The sequence below is a fragment of the Lampris incognitus genome, chromosome 11, assembly GCF_029633865.1.
Source record: "Lampris incognitus isolate fLamInc1 chromosome 11, fLamInc1.hap2, whole genome shotgun sequence".
In the NCBI taxonomy this organism is placed as follows: domain Eukaryota; kingdom Metazoa; phylum Chordata; class Actinopteri; order Lampriformes; family Lampridae; genus Lampris; species Lampris incognitus.
The window spans coordinates 56,571,382-56,584,981 of record NC_079221.1 but is presented as its reverse complement, the minus strand read 5'-3'; the positions used below and the strand labels follow the sequence as shown (position 1 = coordinate 56,584,981).

The window sequence follows — 13,600 nt, the reverse complement described above, 5'->3', positions numbered from 1 at the left end:
ACACCTGCAACAGCCTGTTTATGCTCCAGCACTTCACGTTTACCTGTCAGTATACGTATAATAGTTTATAACAGTTCGTAACAGTTTTAATAGTTTATAATCGTTTATGATAGTTTATAATAGTTTATGATAGTTTATAATCGTTTATGATAGTTTATAATAGTTTTAATAGTTTATGATAGTTTTTAATAGTTTATGATGATTTATGATAGTTTATCACAGTTTATGATAGTTAATGATAGTTTATGTTAGATTATAATAGTTTATAATCGTTTATGATAGCTTATGATAATTTATAATAGTTTATGATAGTTTATAATAGTTTGACAGTTTATAATAGTTTATGATAGTTTGTAATAGTTTATGACAGTTTATGATAGTTTGATAGGTTATAATAGTTTATAATCGTTTATGATAGTTTATAATAGTTTGACAGTTTATAATAGTTTATGATAGTTTGTAATAGTTTATGACAGTTTATGATAGTTTGATAGGTTATAATAGTTTATAATCGTTTATGATAGTTCATAATCGTTTATAAAAGTTTATAATCGATTATAAAGGTTTATAATCGATTATGACAGTTTATGATAATTTTTAATAGTTTATGATAGTTTATGTTAGATTATAATAGTTTATAATCGTTTATGATAGCTTATGATAATTTATAATCGTTTATGATAGTTCATAATCGTTTATAAAAGTTTATAATCGATTATAAAAGTTTATAATCGATTATGACAGTTTATGATAATTTTTAATAGTTTATGATAGTTTGTTAGATTATAATAGTTATAATCGTTTATGATAGCTTATGATAATTTATAATAGTTTATGATAGTTTATAATAGTTTGACAGTTTATAATAGTTTATGATAGTTTGTAATAGTTTATGACAGTTTATGATAGTTTGATAAGTTATAATAGTTTATAATCGTTTATGATAGTTTATGAAAATTTATAATCGTTTATGATAGTTTTTAATAATTTACGATAGATTATGATTGTTTACAATAGTTTATGATAGTGTATGATTGTTTACAATAGTTTATGATAGTTTATGATGGTTTATGATAGTTTGTAATTGTTATATTCTGCTAGAAGACGAGCTGCTACTGATCTTGAAACCACCGAGCCATATAGTAGCTAGCTTAGCTGCAGCAGATAAACAGTCATTAAGGTGTGCACCTCCTTTTTCACTGCTGAACAGCGTGGATCAAAAATAAATAACTGGCAAGAAAAAACTTCCCCCAAACCAAGAAACCAAAACCGTAACAACTCAAATAAACCTTCAACCCAGAGCCACTACCACACACGTGTGCTGTGGTCTCAGTCTGGGAACATAAAGGACACCCATCACTATGGCGAGTATCCAGGTGGACAACACTTGAACACTCTCTCAGGAACATCCACCTCCTTCAACACTCTCTCAGGCACCTCCAACACATTCAGCACTCTCCCATGCACATCCAACACATTCAACACTCTCTCAGGCATATCCAACACATTCAACACTCTCTCATGCATATCCAACATATTCAACACTCTCTCAGGCACATCCAACACATTCAACACTCTCTAATGCACATCCAACATATTCAACACACTCTCAGGCACATCCAACACATTCAGCACTCTCCCATGCACATCCAACACATTCAACACTCTCTCAGGCATATCCAACACATTCAACACTCTCTCATGCATATCCAACACATTCAACACTCTCTCATGCACATCCAACATATTCAACACACTCTCAGGCACATCCAACACTTTCAACACTCTCTCAGGCACATTCAACACTCTCTCAGGAACATCCAACACTTTCAACAGTCTCTCAGGCATGTCCAACACATTCAACACTCTCTCAGGCACATCCAACACATTCAACACTCTCTCAGGCACATCCAACATATTCAACACACTCTCAGGCACATCCAACACTTTCAACACTCTCTCAGGCACGTCCAACACATTCAACACTCTCTCATGCACATCCAAAATATTCAACACACTCTCAGGCACATCCAACACTTTCAACACTCTCTCAGGCATATCCAACACATTCAACACTCTCTCAGGCACAGCCAACACATTCAACACTCTCTCAGGCCATCCAACACTTTCAACACTCTCTCAGGCACGTCCAACACATTCAACACTCTCTCAGGCACATCCAACACATTCAACACTCTCTCAGGCACATCCAACACTTTTCAACCCTCTCTCAGGCACATCCAACACTTTCAACACTCTCTCAGTCAGTCACGTCCAACACTTTCAACACTCTCTCAGGCACATCCAACACATTCAACACTCTCTCAGGCACATCCAACACATTCAACACTCTCTCAGGCACATCCAACACTTTTCAACCCTCTCTCAGGCACATCCAACACTTTCAACACTCTCTCAGTCAGTCACGTCCAACACTTTCAACACTCTCTCAGGCACATCCAACACATTCAACACTCTCTCAGGCACATCCAACACTTTCAACACTCTCTCAGGCACATCCAACACATTCAACACTCTCTCAGGCACGTCCAACACATTCAACACTCTCTCAGGCACGTCCAACACATTCAACACTCTCTCATGCACATCCAAAATATTCAACACACTCTCAGGCATATCCAACACTTTCAACACTCTCTCAGGCACATCCAACACTTTCAACACTCTCTCAGGCATATCCAACACATTCAACACTCTCTCAGGCACATCCAACACTTTCAACACTCTCTCAGGCACGTCCAACACATTCAACACTCTCTCATGCACATCCAAAATATTCAACACACTCTCAGGCACATCCAACACTTTCAACACTCTCTCAGGCATATCCAACACATTCAACACTCTCTCAGGCACAGCCAACACATTCAACACTCTCTCAGGCACATCCAACACTTTCAACACTCTCTCAGGCACGTCCAACACATTCAACACTCTCTCAGGCACATCCAACACATTCAACACTCTCTCAGGCACATCCAACACTTTTCAACCCTCTCTCAGGCACATCCAACACTTTCAACACTCTCTCAGTCAGTCACGTCCAACACTTTCAACACACTCTCAGGCACATCCAACACATTCAACACTCTCTCAGGCACATCCAACACATTCAACACTCTCTCAGGCACATCCAACACTTTTCAACCCTCTCTCAGGCACATCCAACACTTTCAACACTCTCTCAGTCAGTCACGTCCAACACTTTCAACACTCTCTCAGGCACATCCAACACATTCAACACTCTCTCAGGCACATCCAACACTTTCAACACTCTCTCAGGCACATCCAACACATTCAACACTCTCTCAGGCACGTCCAACACTTTCAACACTCTCTCAGGCACGTCCAACACATTCATCACATCTGTCTACATCACTCTACATCTGTCTACATCTCTCTCTGCATATGTCTACACCTGTCCACATCTGTCTACATATGTCTACATCTCTCCACATCTCTACATCTGTCTACATCCGTCTCTATCTTTCCTTGTCCCTTTGTTCTGTCTCTCTAGTAGTTTTAATAGTTTATGATAGTTTGTAATAGTTTATAATGGTTTTAATAGTTTATAATAGTTTATGATAGTTTATGATAGTTAATAGTTTATGATAGTTTATAATAGCTTATGATAGTTTATGGTAGTTTATAATAGTTTATGGTAGAAAGACAGATAGATAGACAGCCAGACAGACAGGCAGACAGACAGACAGGCGGGCAGACAGACGGATAGATAGACAGGCAGGCGGGCAGACAGACGGATAGATAGACAGGCAGGCGGGCAGACAGACGGATAGATAGACAGGCAGGCAGACAGACAGAAAGACATCTGTCTACATCTGTCTACATCACTCTACATCTGTCTACATCTCTACATCTGTCTACATCCGTCTCTATCTTTCCTTGTCCCTTTGTTCTCTCTCTCTAGTAGTTTTAATAGTTTATGATAGTTTGTAATAGTTTATAATGGTTTTAATAGTTTATAATAGTTTATGATAGTTTATGATAGTTAATAGTTTATGATAGTTTATAATAGCTTATGATAGTTTATGGTAGTTTATAATAGTTTATGGTAGAAAGACAGATAGATAGACAGCCAGACAGACAGGCAGACAGACAGACAGGCGGGCAGACAGACGGATAGATAGACAGGCAGGCGGGCAGACAGACGGATAGATAGACAGGCAGGCGGGCAGACAGACGGATAGATAGACAGGCAGGCAGACAGACAGAAAGACATCTGTCTACATCTGTCTACATCACTCTACATCTGTCTACATCTCTACATCTGTCTACATCCGTCTCTATCTTTCCTTGTCCCTTTGTTCTCTCTCTCTAGTAGTTTTAATAGTTTATGATAGTTTGTAATAGTTTATAATGGTTTTAATAGTTTATAATAGTTTATGATAGTTTATGATAGTTAATAGTTTATGATAGTTTATAATAGCTTATGATAGTTTATGGTAGTTTATAATAGTTTATGGTAGTTTATGATAGTTAATAGTTTATGATAGTTTATAATAGCTTATGATAGTTTATGGTAGTTTATAATAGTTTATGGTAGTTTATGATAGTTTATTATGGTTTATAATTGTTTATGATAGTTTGATAGTTTATAATAGTTTATAATCGTTTATGATATTTTATAATAGTTTATGATAGTTTATAATAGTTTATGACAGTTTATGATAGTTTATAATAGTTTATGACAGTTTATGGTAGTTTATAATAGTTTGTAATCGTTTATGATAGTTTATAATAGCTTATGATAGTTTATAATTGTTTTTTGTAGTTTATAATAGTTTATAGAGCAAGTGTTGAATGTGTTGGCTGTGCCTGAGAAAGTGTTGAATGTGTCTCAATTTGTTTTGTCTCTTTCTGTACCAGTGTCCCCCTTTACAACCCCCCCTCTCTCTCTCTCTCGCTCGCTCTCTCTCTCTCTCTCTCCCTCTCTCTCTCTCTCTCTCTCGCTCTCTTTTTCTCTCTCTCTTTCTGGATTAGATATTCATACAGTGAACATTTAGCTCTTTCTTAACAAGATGACACTTGTAATTATCTAGCTAGCTATCTATCTGGCTGTCTGTCTGGCTGTCTATCTATCTATCTACCTACCTACCTACCTATCTATCTGTGTGTGTGTGTGTGTGTGTGTGTGTGTGTGTGTGTGTGTGTTTGTGTCTGTGAATGTTCTCATTCATCCAGGTCATGATTATCCAAAAGGAATTGAATCGAGTGCAACTGGACTTGGTATATAGCCGTGAAGACGTTTCGCCTCTCATCCAAGAGGCTTCCTCAGTTCGTGCCTTTCTGACTAGACCAAGCTAGTCTGACTGGCTGGTGATGAAACTCAGATATTTATCCTCTTTGGAGTCGTTATCAGAGCTATTGATGTCCATGGCTCTTTGTGATCAGATGTTTAGCAACACCCGTCGTTATCAGAGCCATAGATATGAGTGGCTCTTTGTGATCTGATGTTAAGCAGCGACGATTGTTGGGGGTGTTAGTTTCGACTTCATTAGTGCTCCATTCAGTGGTCATGAGTCGTTGGAGCCGTTAGTGACTGACTGTTGTTCTTGGAGGCTAGGCTTCTTGAGTCTCCTGGGTAGAGATGAAAGGACGGCATTGTAAGTGGGAGATTGGTGGTGTCGCAGACCTCCTCCTCTGTTGAGGGATGGTTTTTCCAGTTTTGCATAGATGGCTTCCTTCACCCCTCTTTCAAACCATCTATCTTCTCTGTCCAAAATGTGTACGTTGCTGTCCTGGAAGGAGTGTGTCTTCTCCTTTAGGTGTAGATAGACTGCTGAGTCTTGTCCTGAGGAGTTTGGCCTTCTGTGTTGGGCCATCCGTTTGTGTAGTGGTTGTTTGGTTTCTCCTATGTATAGGTCAGTGTAATCCTCATTGCATTGTACAGCATACACCACATCGCTTTTATGGGTGTGTGGTACACGGTCTTTGGGATGAACCAGTCTTTGTTGGAGTGTGTCGTGACAGCCCTGAGCATGGATGAAAACATCACTATCCTTCCAGCAGATAAGGGGAGATGCGCGGTTATCCTCAACACAACAGACTACCACGCCAAGATCACATCATTACTCAGCAACACCGACACCTATGAACCTCTGAGACGCGATCCTACTAGTGGTTACAAGAGGAGAATAATAGAGTACCTACAGAAACTACAGAAAGGAGGAACCATTGATCGGATACAATACCACCGTCTCTACCCACAAGATAACATTACATGCATATATGGACTCCCTAAGATCCATAAAGATGGAGCCCCCCTCAGGCCCATCGTCAGCAGCATAAACTTGGTCACGTACAACATTGCCAAATAGCCAACATCTTGACCCCTTTAGTGGGCGAAACACCTCACCATATCCAAAACTCCATTGACTTCGTGGACAAGGTCCAAGGCGTAAAACTGGAACCGGATGAAACCATGGTATCATACGACGTGACCTCGTTATTCACCTGCATCCCAACCATGGAGGCTTTGGAAACTGTGAGGCAACGTTTGCTAAGGGACGACGCCCTCCACAACAGGACCAACCTCAGCCCAGACCAGATTTGCCAACTACTGGACCTTTGCCTGAACACTACATATTTCCAATTCAGGGGCCAGTTTTACAGACAGAAACACGGCTGTGCAATGGGCTCACCGGTATCTCCCATTGTGGCCAACTTATATATGGAAGAGGTAGAACACAGGGCCCTGAACTCCTTCAGAGGAACACCGCCGAGCCACTGGTTCAGATATGTGGACGACACATGGGTCAAAATCCAAACACAAGAGGTGCAAACGTTTACCAAACACATCAACTCAGTGGACAAGAACATTAAGTTCACAAGGGAAGACGTAAAGAACAACAGTTTGCCCTTCTTGGACTGTGACGTCCACATTGGGGAAGACAGGAGCCTCCACATTGGGGTTTACAGGAAACCTACACACACAGACCAATATCTACTTTTCGACTCACACCACCCGCTGGAACACAAACTGAGCGTCATCAGAACTCTCCAACACAGAGCTGACAATGTGCCCAGCAGCACTCGGGCCCAACGAGAAGAACACAAACACCTGAGGGGAGCTTTAAAAACCTGCCGCTACCCCAGTTGGACCTTTGTGAAAACTGCAACACGTTCCTGAAAGACCAACCGGGTGAACGACGAGGAGAAAAGGAACAGAAGGAATAGCACAGTCATCCCGTATGTTTCTGGGGTCTCCGAGAAACTCAGGAGAATTTTTAACACACACCGCATCCCGGTATACTTCAAACCCAGCAACACACTCCCACAAAGACTGGTTCATCCCAAAGACCGTGTACCACACACCTGGAAAAGCAATCTGGTGTATGCTGTACAATGTAATGAGGACTGCGCTGACCTATACATAGGAGAAACCAAACAACCACTACACAAACGGATGGCCCAACACAGAAGGCCACACTCCTCAGGACAAGACTCAGCAGTCTATCTACACCTAAAGGAGAAGACACACTCCTTCGAGGACAGCAACGTACACGTTTTGGACAGAGAAGATAGATGGTTTGAAAGAGGGGTGAAGGAAGCCATCTATGTGAAACTGGAAAAACCATCCCTCAACAGAGGAGGAGGTCTGCAACACCACCTATCTCCCACTTACAATGCCGTCCTTTCATCTCTACCCAGGAGACTCAAGAAGCCTAGCCTCCAAGAACAACAGTCGCTCACTAACGCATCCAACGACTCATGGCCACTGAATGGAGCACTAACGAAGTCGAAACTAACACCCCCAACGACCGTCGCTGCTTAACATCGGATCACAAAGAGCCATGCACATCTATAGCTCTGACAACGACTCCAAAGAGGATAAATTCTTGAGTCTCATCACCAGCCAGTCAGACTAGCTTGGTCTAGTCAGAAAGGCAGGAACTGATGAAGCCTCTTGGATGAGAGGCGAAACGTCTTCACGGATATATACCAAGTCCAGTTGCACTCGATTCAATTCCTTTTGAATGTGTGTGTGTGTGTTTTGAGGTTGTTGTAGATGTATTGTGAAATTATATTGAGAGTTGAGTGGTTTCAGTATTAACAGATTAGGAATATTTGCATTACATTGTCTAGCTTTGCCTGTCTCTCTTTTTATATATTTAGTATATATGTATACTATGTGTGTGTATATATATATATATATATATATATATATATATATATATATATATATATATTCATATATCTACCTCCCTACCTACCTGTGTGTCTGTTTGTCTTGGTGTGTTTGTGTGTGTGTGTGTGTGTGTGTGTGTGTGTGTGTGTGTGTGTGTGTGTGTGTGTGTGTGTGTGTGTGTGTGTGTGTTCCAGTTGTGGAGGTGGATGGAGGATCTTCAGAAGGAGTTGTTGGAGGAGGTGTGTTGTGACTCGGTGGAGTCGGTGCAGAGCCTCATAACTCAGTTCCAACAGCAACAGACAGCGACGCTGGAGGCTACGCTCAATGTCATTAAAGAGGGAGAAGAACTCATACAACAGCTCAGGTATCACACACAAACACGCACTCACACACACACAAACATCATTGGCAGTCATTCGGGGTGGAGTATGCCTGTCCTCTTTCTGGGTCCTTGTGAGTCTTCAGGTGGGTGTAGAGGCCGATTGTGGAGCCGCATGTTTTGGAGCAGTGTGGGCGAGGGTGTGAAGGAGTGGTTGAGGTTGTGGATTGAGCCATTGTGGTTACTTGCTCCTTTCTGAGTGTGCACTTGTTTTCAGCAGCAGCACGGTGCAGGTCCTGTACTGTGCAGCACCCTCACGGACAGCCAGTCTCCAGGCCTCCGTGTTTGTTTAGTTTGTTCCAAGGTGTTAAGGTCAATGCCTCACCTTTTGATGTGGGCCTTGACATCATCTTTATATCACCTCTTTTGTCCTTCCGGAGCACGGTGTCCTCTCAACAGCTGAGAGTAAGTTACTTGTTTTGGGACGCGAGAGTCAGACATGTGGAGGACATCTCAGCTGATGTTGTGCGATGGTGGCAGTTGAGTTTTGGGTGGCTCTTCTTTTTCTGCACCCTTCTTCTCCGGTGCAGATGGATGGACAGGGTGGAGTGGATAAGGCGGTGGTCAGTCTAGCGGTCGTCTGCACTGATCACTCTGGTGGCTAGTACTTCACGTCGGTCTCCTTGACACACGGTAATGTAGTCCATGAGGTGCCAAATGTTAGAATGAGGGTGCCTCCAGGTTGTTTTAAATTTGTTCTTCTGGCAGAAGAGTGTGTTGGTGATGAAGAGTGTCTTGGTGACGAAGAGTGTCTTGGTAATGAGTAGGCTGTGTTCTGGGCATGTTGTTAACAGCAGGATGCCATTGGAGTTTGTGTTTCCAACTTCTTCCTTGCCAGTTATGCCTCTCCAAAAGTTGTAATGTGGTCCAACTCTGGCATTGAAATCTCCAAGCAGGATTAGCTTATCCTCCTGGGACATTGGTGAGAACACTGTCCAGGTCAGCATAGGTCTCCTTTACTTCATCGTGTGAGTCCAGTGTTAGAGGGTATGCACTGACAGGAATGCTTTGGTTATTCACAAGCGCCAGCCTCGTTTGTCAGCAAGGTGGCAAATCAGGCTGTTTTTGATGGCAAAGCCAGCATGGTGGCTCCTTGGCCCGCTACTTTTCCTTTCCAGAAGAAAATTCAACCACCCGTCTCCTCTTTTAGCTGCCCTTGGTTGGCCGGTCCAGTTTCAGAGACTGCAGCACTATCTATCTGGAATCTTCTCAGCTCTCGGGTGATGATGGCAGTACACCGTTTAGGTGGCTGGATTGATTGTCCATGAGGGTTTGTATGTTCCAAGCTCCAAAATATATGAGTTTCTGTTTCTGACTGCATGGTGGTGATCCCTCTGGATCCGGTGGTCCAGAGAGGAGGTATGAGGCAGACTATGTTTAGGGCACCTTTTCTAGCCCCCTCCCCAACTGGGGTGAGCAGAGCGGATCCTAAATCGGGCTGCTCTGTCATGGGTGCAGCAGCCAAGTCCTGCCTCAGTCCCAGGGCTTAGCGACTGAATATAAACCCACTGCCTGTGGCTAGCTAGGGGCTGCCAGACTTCACTGTCCTGCCTCTGTCACCTCTTTCTGATCGCCACAAGGCTTTGACCCTGGATGTTTATTGGTTTATTCCCTTGTCGGAAGATGCCTGTGCGTGACAGCTTTTCTTCTTCTTTTTTTTCAATAATATTTTATTAGTTTGGACATTGCAAATATGAACGTGACCATTAACTAGAGTTACAATGGCCATGTGTACTATTCAGAGGATTGGGGAATAGTTGCAATCACAGCATTGTAAGATGGTGACAGACGTACTCTTAGACACTAGATGGTCTCTTTGACTCTCTGTTCAAACCAGCATTCCTCCCTATCAAGGATGGTCACATCCTCATCCTTGAAAGAGTGGCCACTGGCCTGTAGATGGTGTAGACTGTGGAGTCCTGGCCTGTAGATGGTGTAGACTGTGGAGTCCTGGTCTGTAGATGGTGTAGACTGTGAAGTCCTGGCCTGTAGATGGTGTAGACTGTGGAGTCCTGGCCTGTAGATGGTGTAGACTGTGGAGTCCTGGCCTGTAGATGGTGTAGGCTGTGGAGTCCTGGCCTGTAGATGGTGTAGGCTGTGGAGTCCTGGCCTGTAGATGGTGTAGACTGTGGAGTCCTGGCCTGTAGATGGTGTAGACTGTGGAGTCCTGGTCTGTAGATGGTGTAGACTGTGGAGTCCTGGTCTGTAGATGGTGTAGACTGTGGAGTCCTGGTCTGTAGATGGTGTGGACTGTGGAGTCCTGGCCTGTAGATGGTGTAGACTGTGGAGTCCTGGTCTGACGTGTTAATTCTCCTGTGTTGTGTCATCCTCTTGGCCAGCGTCTGTTTACTTTCCCTGATGTACAAGTCACGGAAATCCTCCTGGCACTTAACAGTAGGATGACCAAATTCCCAGAGGCTGAATACGGGACATAATATCAAAAGTAACGTATCCAGCTGCAATCTATTTAAATTAAATAGCGGCTACTATAATTTACACAATATTGACACCAGATTCATGTAACTCTTCTTTATTAATCCAAATACTGGCATTAAAGTATTGCTAACATTCAATAGGCTATAGAGCAACATTCAACTCTGTCAATATCACAGCATCCTTAAACTCACTGGGTGTCCGGACAAAGAGGAGGCTGAGACATGTTCACAAAAGAACGTTTATTGCCCTTTTTATTGCAATCGCGAACCCGCTCTAACAGCGACTGACGCACTTAATGTGGGTCACCCTCACCCCTCCTCTCACTTGCTGCCACCCAGCAAACGGACAGTCTTTCTGTGGCTCTGCGGTAGAAACACGAAAAATGATGATGTGAAAAACGATGATGCTTTTTTGTCTGAAGATGTTGAGTGATATCCGTACGTCCTCCGCGAGCAGTCGAAAAATGAGCCCCACATGTTTGGCAACCAACCTTCCTCTTATCCGCTACTGCTGAGTCTCTTTTGAGAAATGTGAACTGTTTTTGAAGATCTTCGTTGAACAAACACGCTCGCTTTTGTGACATCACGCTACACTGCTGCAACCTGCGATGTTTCTTTCGCGTGGCCGTTGTTGTTTAGAGCGACAGCATCATGAGGTGCACAACATTATGACTGACATGTTTGGTGGTTGTAGCAGGTATTACACGTAGGCTATTCTAAAACACGGAATTCATGCTATTGTCCTTTAAACGACCACAATAACACTGCTAATACACGTACAGAATAACCATGCAAATCACCAGGCACGCAAATACGGGATATTTAGGTCATTTTTGAGAGTAAGTCGGGACACCTGAAAGTAGGCTGAAAAACGGGCCTGTCTCGGGAAAAACGGGACGTATGGTCACCCTACTTAACAGGGTACACTATGTTGCTCTGTTTGTGCTGGGGGACCTGATCCTTAGGGTGGACCGACTTCTGGCAACTTCTGGTGCAGCGTGTTTTGGGGTTCGAAAGCAACTGAGAGGAGTCTGTGAATGTTCTCATTCATCCAGGTCATGATTATCCAAAGGAGTTGAATCAAGTGCAACTGGACTTGGTATATATCCGTGAAGACGTTTCGCCTCTCATCCAAGAGGCTTCCTCAGTTCGTGCCTTTCTGACTAGACCAAGCTAGTCTGACTGGCTGGTGATGAGACTCAGAATTTATCCTGTAGGAGTTGTTGTCAGAGCTATAGATGTCCATGGCTCTGTGTCCCGATGTTTACCAACGCCCGTCGCTAACAGAGCCATAGATATGAGTGGAAAAAAAAACATCGGTACACAAAAGAGCCACTCATATCTATGGCTCTGTTAGCGACGGGCGTTGGTAAACATCAGGACACAAAGAGCCATGGACATCTATAGCTCAACTCCTTTGGACAACTGAGATGAGGTATTCGGAAAATTCGCATCTCAACTTTTCCAACGCTCCTTCCACATAGTCAAGTCAAGTTTATTTATATAGCACATTTAAAACAACCACAGTTGAACCAAAGGGCTGCACAAGCTTAAAATACAATATACAATAAGTAACACATATGAATATAAAAATATTTGTAAAAAATACACTACCGTTCAAAAGTTTGGGATCACATTGAAATGTCCATATTTTTGAAGGAAAAGCACTGTACTTTTCAATGAAGATAACTTTAAACTAGTCTTAACTTTAAAGAAATACACTCTATACATTGCTAATGTGGTAAATGACTATTCTAGCTGCAAATGTCTGGTTTTTGGTGCAATATCTACATAGGTGTATAGAGGCCCATTTCAAGCAACTATCACTCCAGTGTTCTAATGGTACAATGTGTTTGCTCATTGGCTCAGAAGGCTAATTGATGATTAGAAAACCCTTGTGCAATCATGTTCACACATCTGAAAACAGTTTAGCTCGTTACAGAAGCTACAAAACTGACCTTCCTTTGAGCAGATTGAGTTTCTGGAGCATCACATTTGTGGGGTCAATTAAACGCTCAAAATGGCCAGAAAAAGAGAACTTTCATCTGAAACTCGACAGTCTATTCTTGTTCTTAGAAATGAAGGCTATTCCATGCGAGAAATTGCTAAAAAATTGAAGATTTCCTACACCGGTGTGTACTACTCCCTTCAGAGGACAGCACAAACAGGCTCTAACCAGAGTAGAAAAAGAAGTGGGAGGCCGCGTTGCACAACTGAGCAAGAAGATAAGTACATTAGAGTCTCTAGTTTGAGAAACAGACGCCTCACAGGTCCCCAACTGGCATCTTCATTAAATAGTACCCGCAAAACACCAGTGTCAACATCTACAGTGAAGAGGCGGCTGCGGGATTCTGGGCTTCAGGGCAGAGTGGCAAAGAAAAAGCCATATCTGAGACTGACCAATAAAAGAAAAAGATTAAGATGGGCAAAAGAACACAGACATTGGACAGAGGAAGACTGGAAAAAAGTGTTGTGGACGGATGAATCCAAGTTTGAGGTGTTTGGATCACAAAGAAGAACGTTTGTGAGACGCAGAACAAATGAAAAGATGCTGGAAGAATGCCTGACGCCATCTGTTAAGCATGGTGGAGGTAATGTGATGGTCTGGGGTTGCTT

The 13,600-nt window shown here is 42.6% G+C and overlaps 1 protein-coding gene across 1 annotated transcript in view; it reads left to right on the top strand.

The window, feature by feature from the left end:
• Positions 1-13,600, top strand: part of LOC130120432 (kalirin-like) — a 168,045-nt gene that overhangs the window by 127,137 nt on the left and 27,308 nt on the right. Inside the window, exon 17 of the mRNA XM_056288967.1 lies at positions 8,365-8,534. Coding sequence (XP_056144942.1) covers positions 8,365-8,534 — 170 coding nt within the window. The remainder of the gene's footprint in view (positions 1-8,364; positions 8,535-13,600) is intronic.